At 40.9% G+C, this 21213-nt stretch overlaps 1 protein-coding gene across 1 annotated transcript in view; it reads left to right on the top strand.

Moving 5' to 3' along the window:
* The window catches only part of KCNH5 (potassium voltage-gated channel subfamily H member 5), a 162335-nt gene that overhangs the window by 99198 nt on the left and 41924 nt on the right, over positions 1-21213 (top strand). Inside the window, exons 8-9 of the mRNA XM_036383946.1 lie at positions 1100-1299; positions 12589-12841. Of these exons, the coding sequence (XP_036239839.1) occupies positions 1100-1299; positions 12589-12841 (453 nt within the window). The remainder of the gene's footprint in view (positions 1-1099; positions 1300-12588; positions 12842-21213) is intronic.

Here is a 21213-nt window from a genome sequence, read left to right on the forward strand (position 1 = left end):
AAAACATTTTGGGGGCAATTGGGGCTTCTCTATACATTTATAATGATTTGCAGTAACATCTAACATCAGGGGTATTGTGCCCTCACATACCTGATGAGATGAGTGCATGATAAATCAGCAACTGTTCAAAAGGATGAGGGATGTTGCACTTAAGAGAAGTGATATTTCATCAGGTTTGTCCTGCTGCAAAAGTCCAAAAGAGCAGAGAAAGCTAAAGAAATAAAAAAAGTCATGTGGCATTCATCCATCTAAACTTTTTTATAATCCATATGCTTGTACTCTTAAGTGTTGATATATGTCTGAATGGATTTAGAGGTATAGAAAGATCTTTCTGTAGCTTGCAGATATGACACAGCAATCAGAAAAGCAAGGAAACAATCTGCCCTTGCAACATCACGCAGGCCGTCATTCTGCTCTGTTTTCTTAAACACAAATCTTGTGCTCATTTGTGCTACACATTGTGTGACTTTGTTTGGTTTGAATCCTGTATTTGTGATGAACTTTGACATCTGATTTCTAGCTGGACACATAAATATCACAGTGTGAAATGGGAGTACAGTTCCTCTATTAGATAGGTTTTAGGGGAACACCATGTTGCTTTAAAAATGCCACCTCTCACGTAGGGGTGATGTACAATAGTAAATTGCTTTGAAACAAAGTGAGATTTCTGGAATGAGGTAGAAATGGGTTGTGTAGAGGGAAGACATTAAGCGCTGAGTGATAGAAGGCATTTTTTCCTTTCACAGTGGTTTATTTCTTACCATTTGTAGGCTGCAGTTGTTTTGTTTTTTTTTTTGTGGTTTTTTTTTTTTTTGTTTTAAAGCAATATGGAAGTGCATAGCTGAATTCTGCTATAAAGTACGTCTGAGCAAAGGTTATTAAAAATGACAGGCACATTTCTGTGTATTTGATAATGTCAAAAACAGAAGTAGTGCAGCACATTGGTATTATGAGATACCAGAATATTTCTCTTTTCTGAAGTCTGTAATGTCTAATGTTAGAGTGTAAAACATAAACTTCTCTGACATTATCTTTGAATTATGATTAGCATTTACTAGAGCATACATATTTATTTTCAATTTTTATTTTTATTTTCCAGCTCTTCTTTATGCAACTATTTTTGGAAACGTCACCACCATTTTCCAGCAAATGTATGCCAACACCAACCGGTACCACGAGATGCTGAACAATGTGAGGGATTTCCTAAAATTATATCAAGTCCCAAAAGGCCTTAGTGAAAGAGTCATGGATTACATTGTCTCAACCTGGTCCATGTCTAAAGGAATTGACACAGAAAAGGTATGAGTACCTGAGGTAACAGTTTAGATAGGAAGAGTTGGTGTCCATTGTGTGCTTTCTTCTATATAGCAGCTTATAATTTACTAACAAATTCTTAACTGCATGTTACACCTTTATTATGTCTGTGTTTGGAAAAAAATGGTTGTTTTTAGAGTAGACTGTTTTGCTACTTGGAATGTATGCCTTTATTTTTCATTGTTGTAAATGTTTTCTGCTTTCCTTCCAGTCTTGGTTCATCTAAATGCTAAATAATTTTAATGTACTTAACTGTTGAAATCAATGGGAAATTGGTCTTCAAATTAACCCAAGAACATAGTTTGGTGTATAAACTACATCTGTATTATCCTGAGAAGTATTGGCATCTGTGCATTGCAATTAAATGAGTTTGATTGGCTTGGACCTTTTGCTGATGCCCAGGACATTGGAGTATCCATCAGCATAATTAGTATAAGATTTAATGGCAGTAGAGATTGATCTCCCTGAGCTCAGATCTCTGGACTGGCACTTCAGCCCTTTGGTAGGGAGGTACAGAGAATGTGATACCCTTGGCATCCATGCCAGGGTGGAAGTCCTGCAGGACTTTAGCCCTCAGAAGGAACTGATCATTTAGGTTTCTTCAAAAGCTGGTTTAAGAAGATCATCTTTGGAGAGTGATTCATCATGTGCCAGGACTGACCTTATGGCTTGTCCTCAAGAATTCTTTCTGCATGTGCAGTGAGCCTGTCCAGCCTTGGATATTTCAGAGAGCTGAAGTCAGATGAGGGAAGGGCTCCAGCTGCAATGCCTTGAACATAAGGCAAGATAAAACAGCTTTAGGTTCAGATTTTTGTTCACTAAGGATCAGCCATGCTCTTGTGGCTCCTGTGGACCTGGTACATGTCAGCTTAAATTAGGCATTCAAACTCCAGTATCCATGATTTCCCTCCTGAGAACTTAAAGGCCAAGGGTCCAAAGAAGTTAAGGAAGAGTCATGACAGATGACAGATGACTCTTGAAATGTGCTTGCAGAGCTTTAAAGTTCTTTCTTCAGCTGAATCTCTGGTGCAATATGGGAGGGTGATGCAGACTGTTCAGGTGTGCCAGGATGAAGTCTCTGCACAGAAAAATTTAGTCTTACATCATGCTGACGCAACACCAGATCTCTGATTTATCATCTGCTGTGAAATTCAGTTTACCACTACACATGCAACTACTCTAAGTAACAAAAATCTTTATTTCTTTGATTCTTGTGCTTCAGTATGCCACATTCTTTAATATGTTAACTTCTTATACACTAATACCCTAACTTCCTAATCCTGATTCACAAGTGTTAAAAGTGAGCTTTTCTATTCTAAACTCCTGTAAATGCATTCAGTCCTACTGTATAAACTTCCAACTACATGAAAATTCAACTGCCATTTGCATTTATCTCCTTGCTATTAAGCCAGAGTCCTGTGTTACTCCACTACAGTTTCATTAGATTTTAATGATGCTTTGCAGTTAATTAGGAGAACCTATGCTTTAATTACTGAAATTTCCTACCATAGTTTCCGCATGTCCGGTTTTATAGATGATAAAAACACAGTTAGAGCCCTAATCTCTGACTCATGGCAAGCATTGTTCTCTGGTCTTTGAGATGGAGTGGCTGCTTAGCTAGCTAATTAATTTACCTGTAAAATCTGTGACTTAGGTTTTTAACAATTTTCCCTTGGTGAAGACTTGCCTAAACCTAGGCCTGGATGCAAACCCAGTTTAAAACAGTGGAAGGATTTCAGGAACCTCTGCATCTGGACATCAGTAGTTGAACTAATGGAGCTTCCCAGAAAAGCCCATGATGCAGAAGAACAGAGACAAGAGAAACGTAAGAACTTGAGCACCGGGTTGGATCTTTTGATATTTTGTGTCCCTTACAACCTGCAAGTCTGCAAAAGCAGCAGCTCCAGTGGTCTGTAGTGCCTGCAAAGAGCAGCCCAGGGGCTGGATGAGGGCAAGGACAGGGCAGTTTGCTTTCTTCTTTCTGCAAAAACTTTGCCTTTAGCAAAAGCTTGGGAAGCTGTGTTGCAGCCAGCCTTACATTTATCTTCACTCAGGAAGGTGTTATGCTGTACTTTACCCAAATAAATGAGAAAGCGTTGTAAATTCCAGCTGAAAAATCATAGAAACAGAGGTACAGTCCTAGAGATTGGTCATCCAAGGTGGGAGGTCTCTCTTGCCTCAGGTCTTTCATTAACCCTTCCAGCCTTGCTGTAAGACCCTCTGTACTTAACTTACATCCATCTGTGCCAAACCTAGAGCAGCCAGAGGGTGGGAGCAGAGGGACCCCCAGGCACCCAGTGTCACATCAGATTTATTTTTGTGGGTGCAGAGGGGCCGGTGGGATGCACTGCACCTGCAGCTGAGCTGCTGAGTCCAGGCAGTGCTCCAGCTTGCAAGAGGGGATTCTTCTTCCAGGTCTTGGATTGCTTCTCTGCACTGCTTCTTCTGACAGCCTGGACCTGACCTTAGAGGTTTCTGCCAGTTTTATTTTCAAAGCTCCAACAATGACATTCTGAGCAGTCTGTTGTGAGGATATATTAGGATCACATGATTTCCCATTTTCCTTATTTTTTATGAACTTTTCATTAAGGTTCTTATTATCCTGCAAAACATATATGTGCTCATGACACAGGATAATTACTGAGGAATTTCAGCTTTTCATTTTCCACCAGACAGATCAGACAATTTCTATCATCCAAGGGTGTTTTTCAACCTAATATACTCTATTACATCCTAAATTGTTCCACATATATCTCCATGGTCACACTGGAGTGTGTTTTGGGACATCATTTGCCCACAATACATTTCATTCAGTCACTCAGCATGTTGAAATGGCTGTGTTTTGAACCCCAAAATTAAAGAACAAGTAGAAAGAATGAGTTTTTTATTTGAGTATTACAGTAGGTTTCTATGGTGTTGAACAATCCCAGCATTGATTGAGCAAGAGTTAACATGTGTTTCTGATAACTAAAGACTTTAAATTAATGTGCTTGAAATCAAAATATAAGTTAAAAACTTGATTGAAATTACTACCACTTCACATCTGTTGATTTGTTGCCTCAAATATTTATCCCTGAATAGCACATTCAGTGTGCAGTCCCAAAGAAGATCTTGGCCAAAAGTGAAGAGTCCTTACATGAGAACTGAAGGCAAAATGGAAATTAGAGTGAAGGAGGTTAAGTTAAGATCTAGTCCTTGCTGTCTGTGTAGCAGGATGTCCTGAAAAGAATTTAAAACCTCAGTGTGTTTTCCTTGTATGTGGAAGAGGATTTGGTCTCCCATACTGAAGTGGAGGTGCTTTAAGCTCAGAATTTTGGCTTCCCTTATCTCCTTGGGAATAACTCATCTTCAAATCCTGCCTTCAGACCACATTGCTTCAGCTTGTCTCTGAGTGCTCACAAACAAGGAATTAACAATGACACTAAAAGCATTAGCATATTTATTATTATTACCTAAGGGGAAGCAAGTGGCCTCTGATCCATAATCTTAAATCACTTAAACATGAGAGCCCTCCTCTGACAGCTGGGATGAGATATTTAATACATGGACAATTATCTCCTGGTGTAACTGTGGCTCAAACAAGATGGGATGGGTTTTGTTTTTAATTTTTTTAAAATGTTTAGTGATGCAGATTTTGGGGTTACTCGTCTAATAATAAGCAGGGTTAAAAACATGACAAAACTGAAAAGCTTTTATATATTAAGCAATATCTCTCATCCATCAGAACCTGGGGTTGTTTTGTGAGAGGTAAAAGAGGCAGTGCTTTCTGTGTATATGACCATTGTAAAGTAGATTAAAAAAAATCTTTGCAGAAATAATTTGGTATATGAAACACACTAATCCAAATATCTTAGTTTTTATTAAAGTATCCAGGCAGCAAATGAGACATTTATAGATACTAGCTCTTCTGTAAGAAATAGGTCATTATCCAGGAAAGCAGAACAACCATTAACTAACATGCAGATGTCTCAAGGTCTTATCTAATGATAACACTCTGAAATGTCTGTAAAATCCAAAGATTTTCTCATCTTGACCTTTTTTGCTGTTGTATGGCTTACAATTTGCCCAGAAGGCAATTAAATAAATGTCTGTCATGTTTTAACAGTAGTTTCCTTCAGAAAAGCCATAGGTTGAACGAGAAAAAAGTAATCTTATTTAGTTTCAACCTGAACATCAATGGCAATTGGGATAATGAAAGCCAATTCCACATTGCACTCGCTGAAATGGAAGTCACAGGAACATAACACAGTATTAGAATTATTCACTGCTAAGCTTTCATAATGGAGATGGGTTTATGTTAAATAGACACAGGTTGTAACTTCATTAAACATGAATCTACATGAGGACAATGCAACTTACTCATGTTTGTTGTTAAGAAGAGCTTCAAGAGCTGTAGAAAAAATTAGTGAAACCCTGAGACAAATTGAGGAATCAGGCTGCCATTCCTGCCATGTCCCATCACACTGAGGTGTCCATAAGTGCTGGCTGGATTTCCTTGTGGATGACCAGGAGTAGAAGCCTGCCAAGCTTCATGGCCAAAGAAAACTTCCACAACATTATCTGTGACAGTTGCACACAGTTCCCTGCTGGGAAGGACAGGTAAAAATCATTTGGACAAGCATTTTTGTTTTGTTGTAGAGGCTGCAGAGGTTGTTGGTCGTTCCTTGCAGATAAGGACGAGGTGAACAAGGAGTTGTGGCTCACCTCCCAGAGCTGAGCTAGGAACAGGTACAGTGGGAATCCACAGATCTCTGGAGAGTGAGAGACAGGAGAGATGCTCAAGATCTCATGGTCCTTCCCACAGGTCCGTGAGTGGGGCCTGTGCCCTGGTAGAGCTTTCTGTTTCCCCTTTAAGGATTGTTTGCCTCTTGGATGCACTCTGCAGAACCAGGAAAGAGTATTCAGTTATCTCTGCCTCTTGCATGTGATATCTTGGGATTAATACAGAATAAATGGTGAATTTGTCATGCTTGAGGAGATGCCAGGGCTATGGAGTCACTCATGAGCTTAATTCCTGAGGGAGTAAGTCCCTGAGTGGATGGGCCAGGCAATTTCCTGGGCACTGCCACCAAAGGGATGGAGCAGACAAAGGGGCTCTCAGTTCCACACCACATCTCAGGGAAGGTCTATCCACATCTGTTTTCATACTTCATTTCCCTGAGTGTCTTTACACAAAATGAAGCCCAGAAGAAGCACAAAATGAAATAATGTACTGAACAATTCCATTCTTCCAAGGGTGCACAGAAACTGTTGTGACTTGAGAAATTCTTCGGTGTATGACACATTCTTTCTGATATTTCTTTTTCTTGTTTTATCTAAAAAGCTGGTTTTTGAGAATAGATTTCCCAGTAATGTGCTATCCCTTGCTGCATTAGAAGGCTGTGCAATAAGTTTGCTTGCTGTAGTTATGAGAACAAAACTGAAAACTATAAAACCTTTAAATATGCAACCTTTAGGCAACCTGGGATCTACTACTTGAGATGATCCATGGATGTAATTAGTGTGCCACTTTTCAGTGCATTAGACAGACCAGTAGCCCCTGTGCAGGGGAACCACTTGATTCCTTAAAGGACATTTTGTTGCCTTTCATCTTGCCCTGATTTGCAAACCCTTAGCCACATTCTATCTGTGTTGACAAAACTGAATTTAATGGACTCTACAGCCAAATTCTAGAGATTTTTAAATTCCTCTAACCAGTTACTTGGTTAAAAAAACAAGTTAATTTTGTTATGATAGCACTAAATCTATCAATTTGAATCACTGCTTCAGCTCATATATTATTAATTAGAAAACAAGCCAAACTCAACTTAGATGTGATTTTCAGATCTCAATTTCAGAGCATTTAAATCCAAGTGACCTTGGATCTTAGTGCAATTGAAACAGAGCACAGCATTGCTGCTGACATTCAGTTCTTAGGGCCAAGATACTCAGTGATGTGCTAAAGACTACCCTAATGCATGCAGGGTTAATTACTGCTCAGCTCCATACATCATCTTTGAGATCCTTACAGAATTACGTGATTATTACAGAAAAATGATGTGATTTGCCAATCAGATGTTTTCTTACCTTTGTCTCTTTGGCCTCCATCCAGTGCTGAATGTTTTCGCCAGGCCTGAAATAGAATTCCATACTCATATGAGCCAAATCTTTCTAAAAAATCTGAGTAACTTGGTCAGCTGCCTAGAGAGTATTGTGGGTTTTTTGTAAAGAGCTGACCTTGATTCTGACTGCTGAATATGTCTGAAAACCCAGAGTGGCCTTTCTCGACAAAATAAAAAGACCTATCTGTGGCCTCAAATGAGTTTGAGGTTGGAGTTTATTTTCTTTATTTTCAAAGGTGGCATTTTTAGTATCTCTGATATTTGTTACAGTTATTCATTCAGGAAACAGTCCCAGTTATTACAGCATAGAATGTCAAAGCTCTTGGCTTGGTTATCAGTCAATATATTCCCAACATACAACCCCTAAAATGTGGGAATCCTGTGTGCTGAAAGAGGATTGATAGCTAATGTTCATTATTCATTGGCCTCTGCCTTTTTTGTTGACAAGTCTTAACAGATTCTGTTCAGCCATCCTGTAGTGTTTTCCAGCTGGGGAAGATTTTTTAACAAATACTTAAACCTGTAAACCCATCCTAAAAGTTACTGTTTGGACGCGCTCTTAATCTGTGCAGTTTTTGTTTTGATTCATTTGCTTTTGTTTGAATTTTTTATAATCTCTGCTCCCTGTAGAGCTCTTTGAGCTGTTCAGGAAGCTTATCTTGAACTGCCTGCACATGCTGAGGAAATGGATGAGAGAGTTAAAAAATCAGATGGAACCTCCTGGGGAGTTTAATTCTACAGATCTCGAGCTGAAAAGACTGTGAGACCTTTTGTGCTAATTCCCTGTGAGTCTTCCAGAGCTGGTTCCTACCTTTCCCAATTTATAGCAGCAACCACAAGCCATTCTCTCACTGTCAGCATTTTCCATATGAGATGGTCTGGAGATGATGGTGCTGTTGAGTCTTTGCTCTGGGAGTCGTCGTGCTGGGGTCTGTATGAGCTGGGTGCCAGGTGGGGATGGCAGAGCTCAGCAATTGTCTTATACTGACTTGGAGGAGATTGAGTTTCCTGTGCAAAGAGGGAAAGTGATAAATATTATTCTGTGCTTTCCTTTCTCCTCCCTCAGCTTTGGAGTGGGTCAGGTCTTTGTGGATACCCGTGTGCTGTTTAGGGAGCCTTGCTTCTTCTTTCCTGGTGAAATCAGAGAAGGTACAGCCAGCAAAGATTCTCCTCTGGGTAGAATTCAGCTTTCTCCTCTGATTTTGCACTGATATATAGAAGGTTCTGTTCTTTCATGATGCCTGGACACATAGGGGAGAGCTGTCTGCAAAGTCTGTGGCTGCAGATTTATTGTAGAGCAAATTCTGTAGCAGCACAAGCACCTGTCCCCTCCAAGAGCTCCAAACCCCTCAGTTAGCCCCTGAATACCCTGCCTGCTTACAAACTGCATGTTTCACTGCAAAAGGCCATGGGATCTCCAAGGAAATCTCCTCTTAAGAAATTTATCTTGGTGGGTTTTTGTTGTGCTGTTGGAAGAACACACAGGAAAGAACCAATGTCCCAGCTGAGCTTTGGTTCTGTTACCAGGATGTGTTGGAGGTATTTCCCTCACAGTGAAAAGACTGACTGAGCATTTCAGGATATCCTCTCCCTTAACCTATTTTTTTTTTCATTTGTACCCATATATGTGCATTTGTACACAATATGAACTCAGGGACAGCCATGGTGCTACTAGTTTGTATTTCTGTGGCTGCATGTTGCCTTAAAAATGCTGAGATCTCAGTGAGAGCAATTCACAATAAGAATGTCCAAAGTCTTATATTCTCAGTAATGGGTCATTTTCATGAATATTCACCTGAATTTGAAGTGCTCATTTGAAGAGTGTGCAGTAAACACATAGCTGAATGTTGCAATTGTCTATCTTTGCTCTCTTTTTTCCCTACGTGTATCTACATTTATCTACGGCAGTCAAAAATGCCTTGCCAAATCTTCTAGTATTAAATATTTGTTTTACTTGTCATCTGTTTCATTCTCTGTTCTCAATGCCTATGTAGCAGGCAAGAAAAATCAAATTAAGCATATTTGTTCCTGGCTAACTCTTAGATCATTACTCATTCACTGCTGATGTTGATAACTGCTGATATCTCCATATATCTCTGTACAGTGATTTGTCCTTAGGAGAATCACTTTATCATGACATCAGAAAATTCCTGAATTATGCTTTCTAAGACTGGCTTTTCTATGTGCAATGGATTTTTTTCTCTCTCTTCATATTACAGCATGTAATGATAGATATGCTGCTCGTGTCTATTAAAAGAATAATTCTTTGAGTGTTCATTTTTAATACTCTATATTTAAGTCTGCATTTGTGAGGAAATTGTATGCTGCTTTGCATCCAAGTGGCTTTTATTTTTGAGGGACACAACTATTTTACAGTCCAAACAAGCAAAGGGTCTTGGAATATCTCAGAATCTTACAGGAACAACCTCTGCATCAGTTTAACCAATTTTTTCTGCAGTTTGGAAGCTCAAAAGCTCAAGTTTGGTAATCAGTCATGTATGAACACAGACATTTTTCTTAAGAGCAATGTTTGAGAATTCCTAGCTCGTGGCCTTGTTAAGTCAAAAGCACTTAAATTTCTGAAAGTATTAAAGGGACATAAAAAACTTATAACCATGATTCAGGCCCAAGAGTAGATAAAAATGTTCAAAATCATCAATCATGGTAGAAAAGAAAGCAGAATTTTTCATTAAGTTACTATTGAGATGAAGAAAGATGGCATGTTTCTGTTTTATTGTAATAAAGACAAACTTTCTGTTTGATCCTCAGGTAAGGCTGAGGTGAAACAATCACTCTCAAAAGTAATTTTTTTTTTTACTGAGAAACTAAGGTGTGCCCATATTTCTACTGGTAAATGGAATGACTCAGGTAAATAGACTTTTGTAGAATTGGCATTTGCCCCTGTTAAATTATGGAAATGTGATACAGAACATGGTCTACAGTGACTCAGACAAGATACTATTACTAATGCAAATGATGGCTTATAGAGAATATGCCTCGTCAAATGTGTTTATTACTATTTTTCATGATAAAACATACTTATGCAGGGGATTTTAGTGTGTTCTGTACAGCATTTTGTTACAGAAAAATGCCATTAACTCAAATTGACTTACTCTGTGTTAACTAAAATAAAAACTAATGATCTGGTAGCTCTGGGAAGTTGGTTGTAAGTGAGAAAACCTCATGCAGGGGGAAGTTTCCAAAGAGAGCCTGTGCTTCATAGTGTTAGGCAGAAAAAGCATCTTCTATCTCTCTTGTTTTTTCAAAATTGAGAGGTAACCTGGTCATATTCTATGAACACCTGCATTTGGTAGAGATTTATGAGTATTGCAGTTCTTTTATCTCAACAAGATCATAGATTCTCTGACTGTTGGCTGAAAATGGAAAAAAAAAATTAGTTCAGAAACAACACATGTTTTGAAAGAGAGAGTAGCTGTCCATTGGAACAAATACCCTGTATCATTTGCAAACTTCCAGGCTATAATTTTACCAGGTATTCTGGGATTGATGGGAATATTTGGAGTGGAAGAGGTTAGTGCAGATGGATACAGCAGCCCCTTCTCACCACACACTGTCATAGTACAGAGAATGGGAGAATAACTTCTGTTTCACCTTTCTGCATTCATTATGTCTTTGATTCCAAAGGCACTTTGATCTATCTGGATAAGAAAAGGACTAATTATTATTATTAAAATAGAAGTTATTTATTCTTTTCACATTCCGTGCTTTAGGAGATTTAGTAATGCTTTGCAGTAATTTGTTTTATACCTCTCCTGCATTAAACAGAAATTAAAATCGTGGCTTGAGTTCATTAACATGACCGTTTACCTCAAAGCTTAGTCAGGGTTACCAGAGTCTCCCTCTGCTATTATTCCATGATAGTCAACTCATTAACCCAGTGTCCCTGTCTCCTGCATTGTCTCCAGAGCAAGCTGCCAGATTAATTCCATATGATGGGAAATTAATCAGTACTATTGATCTGCAGTCTTCTTGATATGAGACTTCCAGGGTGCTCTTAGTCTCATGCTCTTTTCTATCATTTATTCTAGAAAAACATTAAGAGGCTTTATATGTTTCTAAGTGCAATTAGCTACTGTGGATTTTGGGGCTGTGAGAATGTTAGTGTGTTTAGGAGGGTGTGCAGATATTAAACACACAGTTTACAAACACAACAAAACCCACGGGTTTTCACTTTCTTTCTTCAGGTGTATTTGTGTTACTGTTTCAATAGGGAAAGCTATTTAAGGTAAGAAACTAGGTGAAGGTCTTATTTAATTGATCTACAATGAAGATGTCTTCATAATGGACAGTTCTTGACTCACCTTTACTATACATTTCATGAGGTTTCAACATACTTGCTTTTTCCTCCAATCTCTTTGGATTTTCTGGTCTAGTAGGCCCTCCTGAGAGGGTAATTCCTTGTATATCTCACTGAAACTGAGCCCTGGGTGTGTTTGGACATGTGTTGGTAAGTGGTCACTACATCAAGACTTCAGAAAGTCGGGTTTTCTGTGAGTGAACAAAATGTGGTGGTTTTCTAGTGTGGATGGTCTGTCTTAGCATGTCCTCGAGCTCCTTCAGCTCTGTGAGTCTGTTCTGTGCTCCTGCAGGGATTGAGCATAGCAGCAGGCAGACAGTCTGGGCACCAGGTGTGGAGGGACACCCACAGACAGGACAGAGCATTTCCACCTCTGGAAATGAGTGTGAGATTCTGGAAATGAGTGTGAGGGCAGTGAGGAGTGAGCAGAGTGTAACAGAACAGTCCTGTCTTCCACATCACCCTTTCAGACAAAGTGAAAGCAGTAGATGGGTGGGAAAAGACTACCCCAAAACAGGATGAAACTCCCACCACAAGCTTTATCAAATGACAGGATGGATGGATGGATGGATGGATGGATGGATGGATGGATGGATGGATGGATGGATGGATGGATGGATGGAGATGGATGGATGCATGCATGCATGCATGCATGGATGGAGATAGATGGATGCATGGATGGATACATGGATGGATGGATGGATGGATACATTGATGGTTGGATGGATGCATGGATGGATTTCAAGATCCCCCTCAGGCACATCTTCAGACCCACCCATCTGGTTTATATCAAACAGTGGTGGCCTTGGTGTCCCATGCCCAGCTGATTATTTTTCCATCTTTTCTTTCACCCAGGTCCTGTCGATCTGCCCCAAGGACATGAGAGCAGACATCTGCGTGCACCTGAACAGGAAGGTTTTCAATGAGCACCCTGCCTTCCGGCTGGCCAGCGACGGCTGCCTGCGAGCCCTGGCTGTGGAGTTCCAGACCATCCATTGTGCCCCGGGGGACCTCATCTACCACGCTGGGGAAAGCGTCGATGCTCTCTGCTTTGTGGTCTCAGGATCCTTGGAAGTCATCCAGGACGACGAGGTGGTGGCTATTTTAGGTACTGTGATCTCTGCTGTGGTCTGTGTGTGTTTTCCTTTTGCTGAGGTTTGAATATTAACGAGTCTTGCCTAACATCAGCTGGGACTATGGGAAGGTAGCAGCTGTCATAAGATGGAGATGCGGTGCCTCCAGAGATCCTTCTCTAGAAGCAAACCCTTCATGTTTTGTGCCATTGGGAGTGCTCTTTCTGCCCAGTGGTCACAGCTACAGTGTCTCTGAGCAGAAGAGAATGGCATCTGTGTGCTTGACATGCTTTAAACAGAGGAAATGCACATTGTTTTATCTTACTCCCTCAGGAGGATTTCCACATTAACCTTCACACTGAATTTTAATTTTCCTGTGTTCTAGCCCAGAATAACACCTGCAAACAGTCTCTGCAAGGAGGCGAAATTTTTGCTTGTAGTGAACTGGCTTTACAGAAAATAAGAGTCTGATCTGACTTTGCAAAGGGATGGGGTTACACCATGTATCAAACCACAGTCATGAGAAGTCTGAGTAATGGGGGAATTCAGGTAAATCACCCTGCCACTCCACTGTGCTGTCTGGTTTTGGGAAAGTGCCCAGTGCAGACCCTCATTAGCTTGTATGGGACTGGGAAAGGTGTGGCATGTGGTGGGACTGAGTGGTCAGCACCATTGTGGAGGCAGGAATCCTCCTCAGAGGCAGAACTATGTGGAGGAAAAACTGGTGGCTCTGCAGAAAAACCTACCCAGAGTCTGTCTTGCCTGTTTCAAATAGACCCATTTATTGCAGAACTTATATCCTGTTGAATATTTGCCTTCTCTTAAGGTGGAGCTGAGGGCAAATCCAGTGGGTTCCTGGTCCTAGGGCAGCTGTCAGACCCCACTGAAGCTCTGTGCTGCTTCTTCCCTCTAAGGGTGGCTCTAGAGGGCTCCTGATGCGAGTCCCTAAAAATGTGTGTGTGCCTGGGGCTGGGGTGGGACTGGGCAGAGTGTGGATGGGGCTGCATGGGAACAGCTGCCCCAGAGCATCACTTGCATTCTCCCAGCTGGAGTAGGAGCTCAGGAAAACTCACATCCATGCTCTTTGGAAATATCTGCTGCACCTTTCTGTATTCTAGTATACACTAAGTTTTTAAAAAGAGAGGTTTAGTGTAAGATTGAATCTGTTTCCATATTCAGACATGAAGTCATTATGATGAAAGCTCCTAAATCAACAATTTCCATAGGAAATTATTCCTTGTATTCCAGCTCACTGGACCATTTCATTTTTATAATTAATCTCAGTGATGATATCTTATATTTGCTTACAGTTATTTAAAAAACAAAAGGCTTAAGAAGTAGCAGTATTTAAACAAATACATGTTTTTTACAATGAAAACAATAAGTATGTAATTTACTGAACTAAGAGCTATCACTCTTGGATTACATGCAAAACTTGATTGCAGTTACTAATGAATACTGTGTGTTTGGAATGTCAAGACAGTAAGAACTTTTTGTTTCTACCTTTTAGATGTATTAAATCTAGTATCTATGTTAATCCCCGTTTGACCAGATAAAATTTTAACCATATCTGGTTAAATGAATTACCTTTAAGTGCCAAAAGTGCTTTCAATTCTTCCATGACTCAGAGCTGTGTTCATCATGTACTACAGGGATTGGCAGAACATGTAAATGTAACTTAAAGCAAGATAAACTGCTTCCTCTAGTCCTAGAACACACTGAAGAGTTTTTTCATGCTCTGACAGATTATTTAGCAGCATAGCGAACTGAGTAATTATGGGATGTTTTGTCCTAAAAATTCACTTGTGGAAGAAAATCTCTCCCAGATGTAGCTGCAAAGGCATTTCTAGTGGCAGCTGTGGCACCTGAAACAGCAACTGCAGATCAGACACTGGAAAACATAATTTTTATTGATCTATTCTGCCTTGAGAAGTTCAAGCACAAGGAACCTGAATCTGCCTAAGGGGGAGACCAGGTTTAAAAAACTGACTAATGGGAAAACCTCACCACCTGCTTTGAACGCTCCAAGCATCTGCTGCCACACTGGTTTTCCCAGGGAAAGTCAACTTGCAGGATTGTGCTGCCAGTCTGTCCATCTTCTCCACCTCCCAGTAGTGACCTAGAGTAGAGGAAATGCAATAAGTATCCTTTGGAAACTTGTCCTCATTAATTTCCTCTCTGAGACCAGGAATGAACAGGACATTCTGTCTGCAGCCTCTGCTCCTCGCAGAGGAAATAATAGTGCAATGTGGTTGAATACAGTAGTGTGTGATTTGCCTTACTTAAGGAAAGAGAGAGGGAGAAGGGGTGTTTTGTCTTTTTTCAACCATGCTCACCCACAGATGGATAGTCTGGTGTATTTTTACATGTGCAATATCCAAGAGAAGTGAGTCAGGTGGGGACATTAAAACAGGTTAAGAACCATGATGTCCTATCTCTGACATTCGTGCTTCCGTCTGAAGTGCAGGGCTTCATCCTCCCTCAGGTCCTGGCATGAATCACTCCATGGATTTTGCTGCCTTTTCCCTTTGTCCATCTTCCCTTATCATGTTCCTTTGCCTGCAGCCAGAGTGAGTTGGCACATCCAGCCTCCCTGCCTGCAGAAACGGTGTCCTCAGGAGACTTGGCATCCTGTCCAGGTGCTTTCCTTTTTTTTCCACCTTCATGGAACAACCATTCTTTCTTTCAGCAGCTTTCTTCCTGCCTCAGCAGTGCCAGCTTTGGTGTTCCCTGTGCTTGAAATCAGGTGGAGCCTGGTGATTGACTGGGAAACTTGCAGCACTGTGAAATTTGGTTTCCCCCCAGTTTGATTTTGTTCTCATTTGAGGATAATTAAACACCCAGCCACTGCAGTAATCAGCATTACAGAAAACACTGACAGTAAGAGAATGAGTCCAATTGTAGACCTGCAGATTTTAGGACTCATTAAAGGAGATATCCAGGTGCCCCATTATGTTCTCCTCATTAGTTACCTTCCCTTCTCGAGGGCAGTGTCCCACCTTTTGCAGGTCCTGGCTGTAGCAGGGAGCTCTCCACATGCAGAGCTGGGGTGCTGCTGCTACACTGGGGAAAAGGAGACACAGAAATTTTAACATAACTCATCTGCAGCTGCCAGGAGAATGGAGAAGGGCAAACAGTCTTGTCTCTAATTACCCAAACTTTCCCAGCAAGGGAGGTGACCCTGAGAAGGCACGTCAGTAATTTTCCACCGTCTCAAGCAGGAGTAAACAATTTAACTGGCATTGCTCTGCATGGGGAGGTGTTACCAGCAAAGCATCTCAGGGAGGACCAGGGTTTGGAGTCCCCAGGCTAATGAAAAGAGGCATCAGCTACCAGAGGGCACCTCATAATTCACCCTGCTGCAATTAACCTGAATTTGCTCCTGATGAGGAGTTACACATCGGTGGCAATGCCAACCCAGTGGCTCTGAAAGTTGCTTTCCAGCTCCTGTTATTTGCACAGCTGGCTGTTTAAGTTGTGCAGTAACTTAAACTGGGCATATTGATTAACAAGTTTTAAGAAGTTGTTTTTTCAGCAGAAAAATAATGGTCTACTGCGTTCAGATGTTGATTGTAGGAATTGATCAAAAATATTGTTCAAGCTGCATAGCGATAAAAATATATTGAGCAGTGAAATCCTGGTGGGGGTTGCTGCTGAGTGAACTCAGTATGATAGTCAAGTCAAAATGAATATAAATGTAAATGTTTCAGCCACACTTCGGGTCCTGATCTCATAGTATTCAGTTATTTGCCTTCATGTATTGCATGTTAATTTGCAGCATGTTCTGCATAAAATTCCAGAGTAACCCATTGTTAATTGTTAGAGAAACCAGACCTTATTAAAGGTCTGCTTCATTAATCATTTCCTAATTTTTTATCTGGGAAGGGGATATGATGCAGTAGCAGAGGAGTAAAGGAAGTTTCTTGAGTTTGGTATGGCGGGTGAAAATCAGGATGAGTCTTTTTCTGTGCTTAATGCTACTTGTGTTAGGAGATCAAAAGATTGATAAAAGATCTCCCACCAAATGACACAGAGAAAGTTCTTTAGAGGAAGAGCAAGTAGCAGCTCCCATTTGGGTGAGCAGGAATCCCAGGAGCTCCATAGCTCTCATCCATGGCATTAGCAAGATGATATTTGGTATCCATGCTCCAGTACTCTGAATTTCCATGCCTGGGCAGCCGGGCATGTGCTTTTGTACAGGACAAGACTGACTGTGCATGTGGTGCACTTTGTGGCATGAAAACCTGCTAGTCCAGTTCCATCTCACAGTACTAGTGGCTAATTGCCTGATTTTAATTTGTTTAGTTGCAGCTTGGGTTTCTTCTCAAGTGGAATGAGGGTGGCAGAATTGGCCCCTGTGTCAAATCAGCTCTTGCTAATTTATACTGAACTTTTGTGTTGTTTTCCATGTGAAGTTGACCAAGGCAGACTAATTGTGAACATTTCCCCAGGTTAGTAGCATGCACCTGGTAGCAATTTACAGAACAGGCTGTGTCCTATTTCATCTATAGGGAGAGTCCCCTGTGTTCCAATGAGTTAAAGCTCTAAATTAACTAAGAGGAAAATTCATAGAGGAAAGGGTTGGGGTTTTTTTTCAGCTATCAGAACTGAAATAATTAATGTGATTTAGGCTGGGTTTTAAGTGCTGAATCTGAAAGTATTTTGCAAAATATGAAGGGTTACTGGTCTGAAAACGAGTGTGATTTGCTGGTCTGCACTGTGCAGTTCTCCTTAAGTGCCTTGGAAACAGTCAGATCTTCCAGGTCTGGGTTGACATCTGCAGTCCTGTTGTAAGATTTAGTCCTACTGATGCTTGTTCAAAAGTGTCATTAGTTCTTGCTGACAAACCTGAATTTTTCATATTGTTTTGTAAATTTAATATATTTTTGTGTCTCTGCATGATGGTTAATTATGATAAGAAACATCAGTCTTAATCTAGTGCCAGCTAGTGTGTTACAGATTTGATCCACAGCCTCCAGAGTCAGAAAGATTCCTTTCTCTGAATTGATATGTTTTTGGATTAGACCTGCATGCTTCACTGCCAAAACTTGAAAGTCTTGCCAGCACAAGAATAGGAAAATTATTTAAAAATCGTGTGGTACAGTTCTTTTAAATCAGACTAACAGTTTGAGGCAATCTGATTTGCCCTATGAGTTTTCAAGGTGGTAGGAATGGTCATGCTTTCAGGTTTATTTCCTCAGTCAGGAAAGATAGAAACCTATTTCTATATAAAATCAAAATAGAAATAACCTGTCTCTAGGAGCTGGGGCTTTTAGAAGGATGTGAGGCAGTGATGATACTTGCACAAAATCTTTCTGGTCTTTGGGCCCTGCTTGCAGCAGTCCTGAATGCTGGAAGAAAGGTAATTCCTTTGTGTTTCCAGGTGCAGATGGGGAAGGTTGCGCTGTGTTAAATAATGCAAAGTACCTTTGCCAGCATGGACCAGGGCTTTGGCACAGTTTCTTGTCATTGCTGCTTTAGTGACTGTTTGACAGTGCCTCAGAGGCTGGAAATGCTGTTTTCTCCTGTCATTCTGCCCTTTCACGTGCAGCCCCACAGAAGTTTATGTGGGTTTATGGGTTTATGTGGGTATATGGGTTTATGCACAGCTCAGTGATCAGCTCTGGTCTGATTTTCAAGGAAGTTCTGGCCCTTCTGGATGCCCCAGAAGAAGTTGAGGCAGAAACATTCACAGGGGCAAGAAGACCTCTCTCACAATTTGGTATCATCTCTGCGCATCTTGGGCTGTGCTGGCAGTGATGTTCCAGATGGGAAGTGCACCCGATGGATTTGCACCACTGCATCACCTTCTCCAGACACCCTCTTTTAGGAGAAGCCACCATTTCAGCTAAGCCAAATATCTTGGGGTGACTTCATGGTTTGGTGTCCCCTATTTTTCCCAGATTTGTTTCCTCCCAAATTTGTCTCCAACCAGGACACCCAGAAATCCAGCCAGCCCAGCAGCCTGTCTCCAAAAGTGGTCAATAGCAGAAGTGCAGGAGAAAGTAGGAAGGTGAAGTAAGGAAACTGTGATGCTTCCCCAGAATGTTTCCAACCCTCCACTGGACAGTATTTCACTCAGAGGGAAATCTTTTGTGTTTAGTAGCCACAGATGTACTTTATTCCATGAATATATCACATCATTTTGTAAACCTGTGCTACCAGTCCCAGTGTGCCATGGTAAGGAGATGCAGAACTGCTCACTGACCCATCTCAGAGCTGCTCTGGGTGACAGGAGCTGATTCACTCCCTGCTCATTGGGTTTCTATATCAGTTTGGGACATGTCTGTCCTGCAGCAGGAGGTTTCACTGCAGATACACAGAAATATGAATTTCTATGAATATAGACACCAATATATGTAATTATGACCTCCACTTGTGTGCATGCTGCCATCACTTCATGGTATTTGGCCCTTGAGCTGATTGAATGAACATTTTCTCTCTGTGGTACAGTTTTACTGATCTGCAAACAACATCAGCCTTTGCTTTTCATGAGCAGTGTAAGATTTGAATGCATCCTGATGGGAAGCCAACATCATTCATCATGTCTGGCTCGTGCTAGCGTGACTGATGAGGCTTTGGAGATATTTTCAAATGGTTAAAGGGTAGCTGGTTTATTAGCTAAGACTGCACAAAAAAAACCCCCACCTCCTTAAGAAGACTTGGTCCTCTTTATGTGTTTTACCCAGTGCTATTTCCCATCAAGAATTTATTCTTTAACTGCCTGCCTAAGCTTTCTTCCAAAGAATCCATCAAGCTCTTATTTCTGCTAGGATATTTATTAGCTCAGTTTCTGTCCCCATCTGAAGGAGGATAAATTTTGTCTCTGCATAAATACACATGTGGATTCTGAGATGTTGTTTAAACAGAGTGTTTCTGAGTGTTTCATTCCATCTGCAAGCTCTGGAGGGTTCCATAAAGCCTTTAAGAATTTTTCTACCTGAAAGGTCCAGGCATAAACTCCTGTCTGGCAAATTGGCAGGTCAGTCATGGTGTAAGGCTGCAGAGAACATCTGTCCCCCCAAATGTATTTGGCAAGGTTATCAGAATATAGAAGATAGAACAGTGCATAGAAATATCCTGACAGCTGCCTACCATCTGATTGTCCCTGAATATATTTATGTGAATATGCATGAATATATATGTATATTTTATGTACATACATAGTATTAAGAATTATAGCAATGTTGGTATTTCAGCAAAAATTATGCCTGCCACCTTCACATGTCCTCTTGTTGCAAAAATCTGAATCTTTAGGATCTTAGTGGTCTTTTCCAACCCAATGATTCCATAATTCTGTACATGTGGCATTTAGGGGCATGTTTTAGTGTGGATTTGGCATTGCTGGGTTAAGGGTTCGACTTGATGGTCTTACAGGTCTTTTCCAACCCAAAGGATTTTATGTTTCTATGATGTGTAAAATGCATGCAAGCAGGTCCCTTGCACTCTAATTTACAGCTTTCCTTCTTCCAGCGATGCTTTGGGCACTGTGAGCAGGGGCAGGAAGGTTTCCCAGAGGGAAAGGGGTTTGGGAAGGGTTTGCCCTCATTCAGAAAGTACTCAGGACAGGGCAGATTTGGGAGGGCATGTACTGAGGTCTCAATAAATCTCCAGAGAATCTTTGGATATTGTGCAGGCTGCATAAATATCCATCTCTGCATTCCCAGCTCAGCCCCAGCAGCACTTCTCCTGGAGCTCTGAACATCCCTTGCAAGTGAAAAATTCTTGTCTGTGTCTCTGGGTAGCTGTGTCAGACCTAGACAGTTAAATTTTCCATTTTGCCACCCTGAAAATTTTGTTTTTATTTAGTTGCAATGTGTAAAATTACCCTCAGAATCATGGAATGGGTTGAGACACCTTCACTAGACCAAGTTGCTCAAAGCTCCATCCAGCCTGGCCCCGAGCATTTCAGGGATGGGGCACCCACAGCTTTTCTGAACATCCTGTTCAATGCCTCACCACCCACTGAGTAAAGAATCCTTTCCTAACTTCTGATCTTGTCCTGAGTGAGAAATTACCTCTCTGCACAGTGAACTCCAGTTAATAGGGATAAAGTATAGTGCATTAATCTTTGTATTTATGAAAAAAGAGGCATTGTTTTGGAGAATCTGGTATGTTTTGTTTTCATTCTGTACATTCCTTAGCACATTTATAACCAGCAGACAAGCTCAGAAGTGTGTGTGGGAAATGTGAAATTCAAGATCCCTTAAAGGCTTCCAAGATTTTGTGCTTTCTGAGGAGTATAAACCATGATGTAAGAGGAGTTTAGAGTTTCACCCTTCAAATCCAGTGAGTGATGGCTCATGGAAGAGTGAATAAATTCAGTTCATTGTGTCCCAACCTTTAAGTCCCAACCAGTGCAGTCCCACATCCCTGCCACACTGAAGGACACCAAGATCTTCTCAAG

This window comes from Molothrus ater, chromosome 6, assembly GCF_012460135.2.
Source record: "Molothrus ater isolate BHLD 08-10-18 breed brown headed cowbird chromosome 6, BPBGC_Mater_1.1, whole genome shotgun sequence".
NCBI lineage: Eukaryota > Metazoa > Chordata > Aves > Passeriformes > Icteridae > Molothrus > Molothrus ater.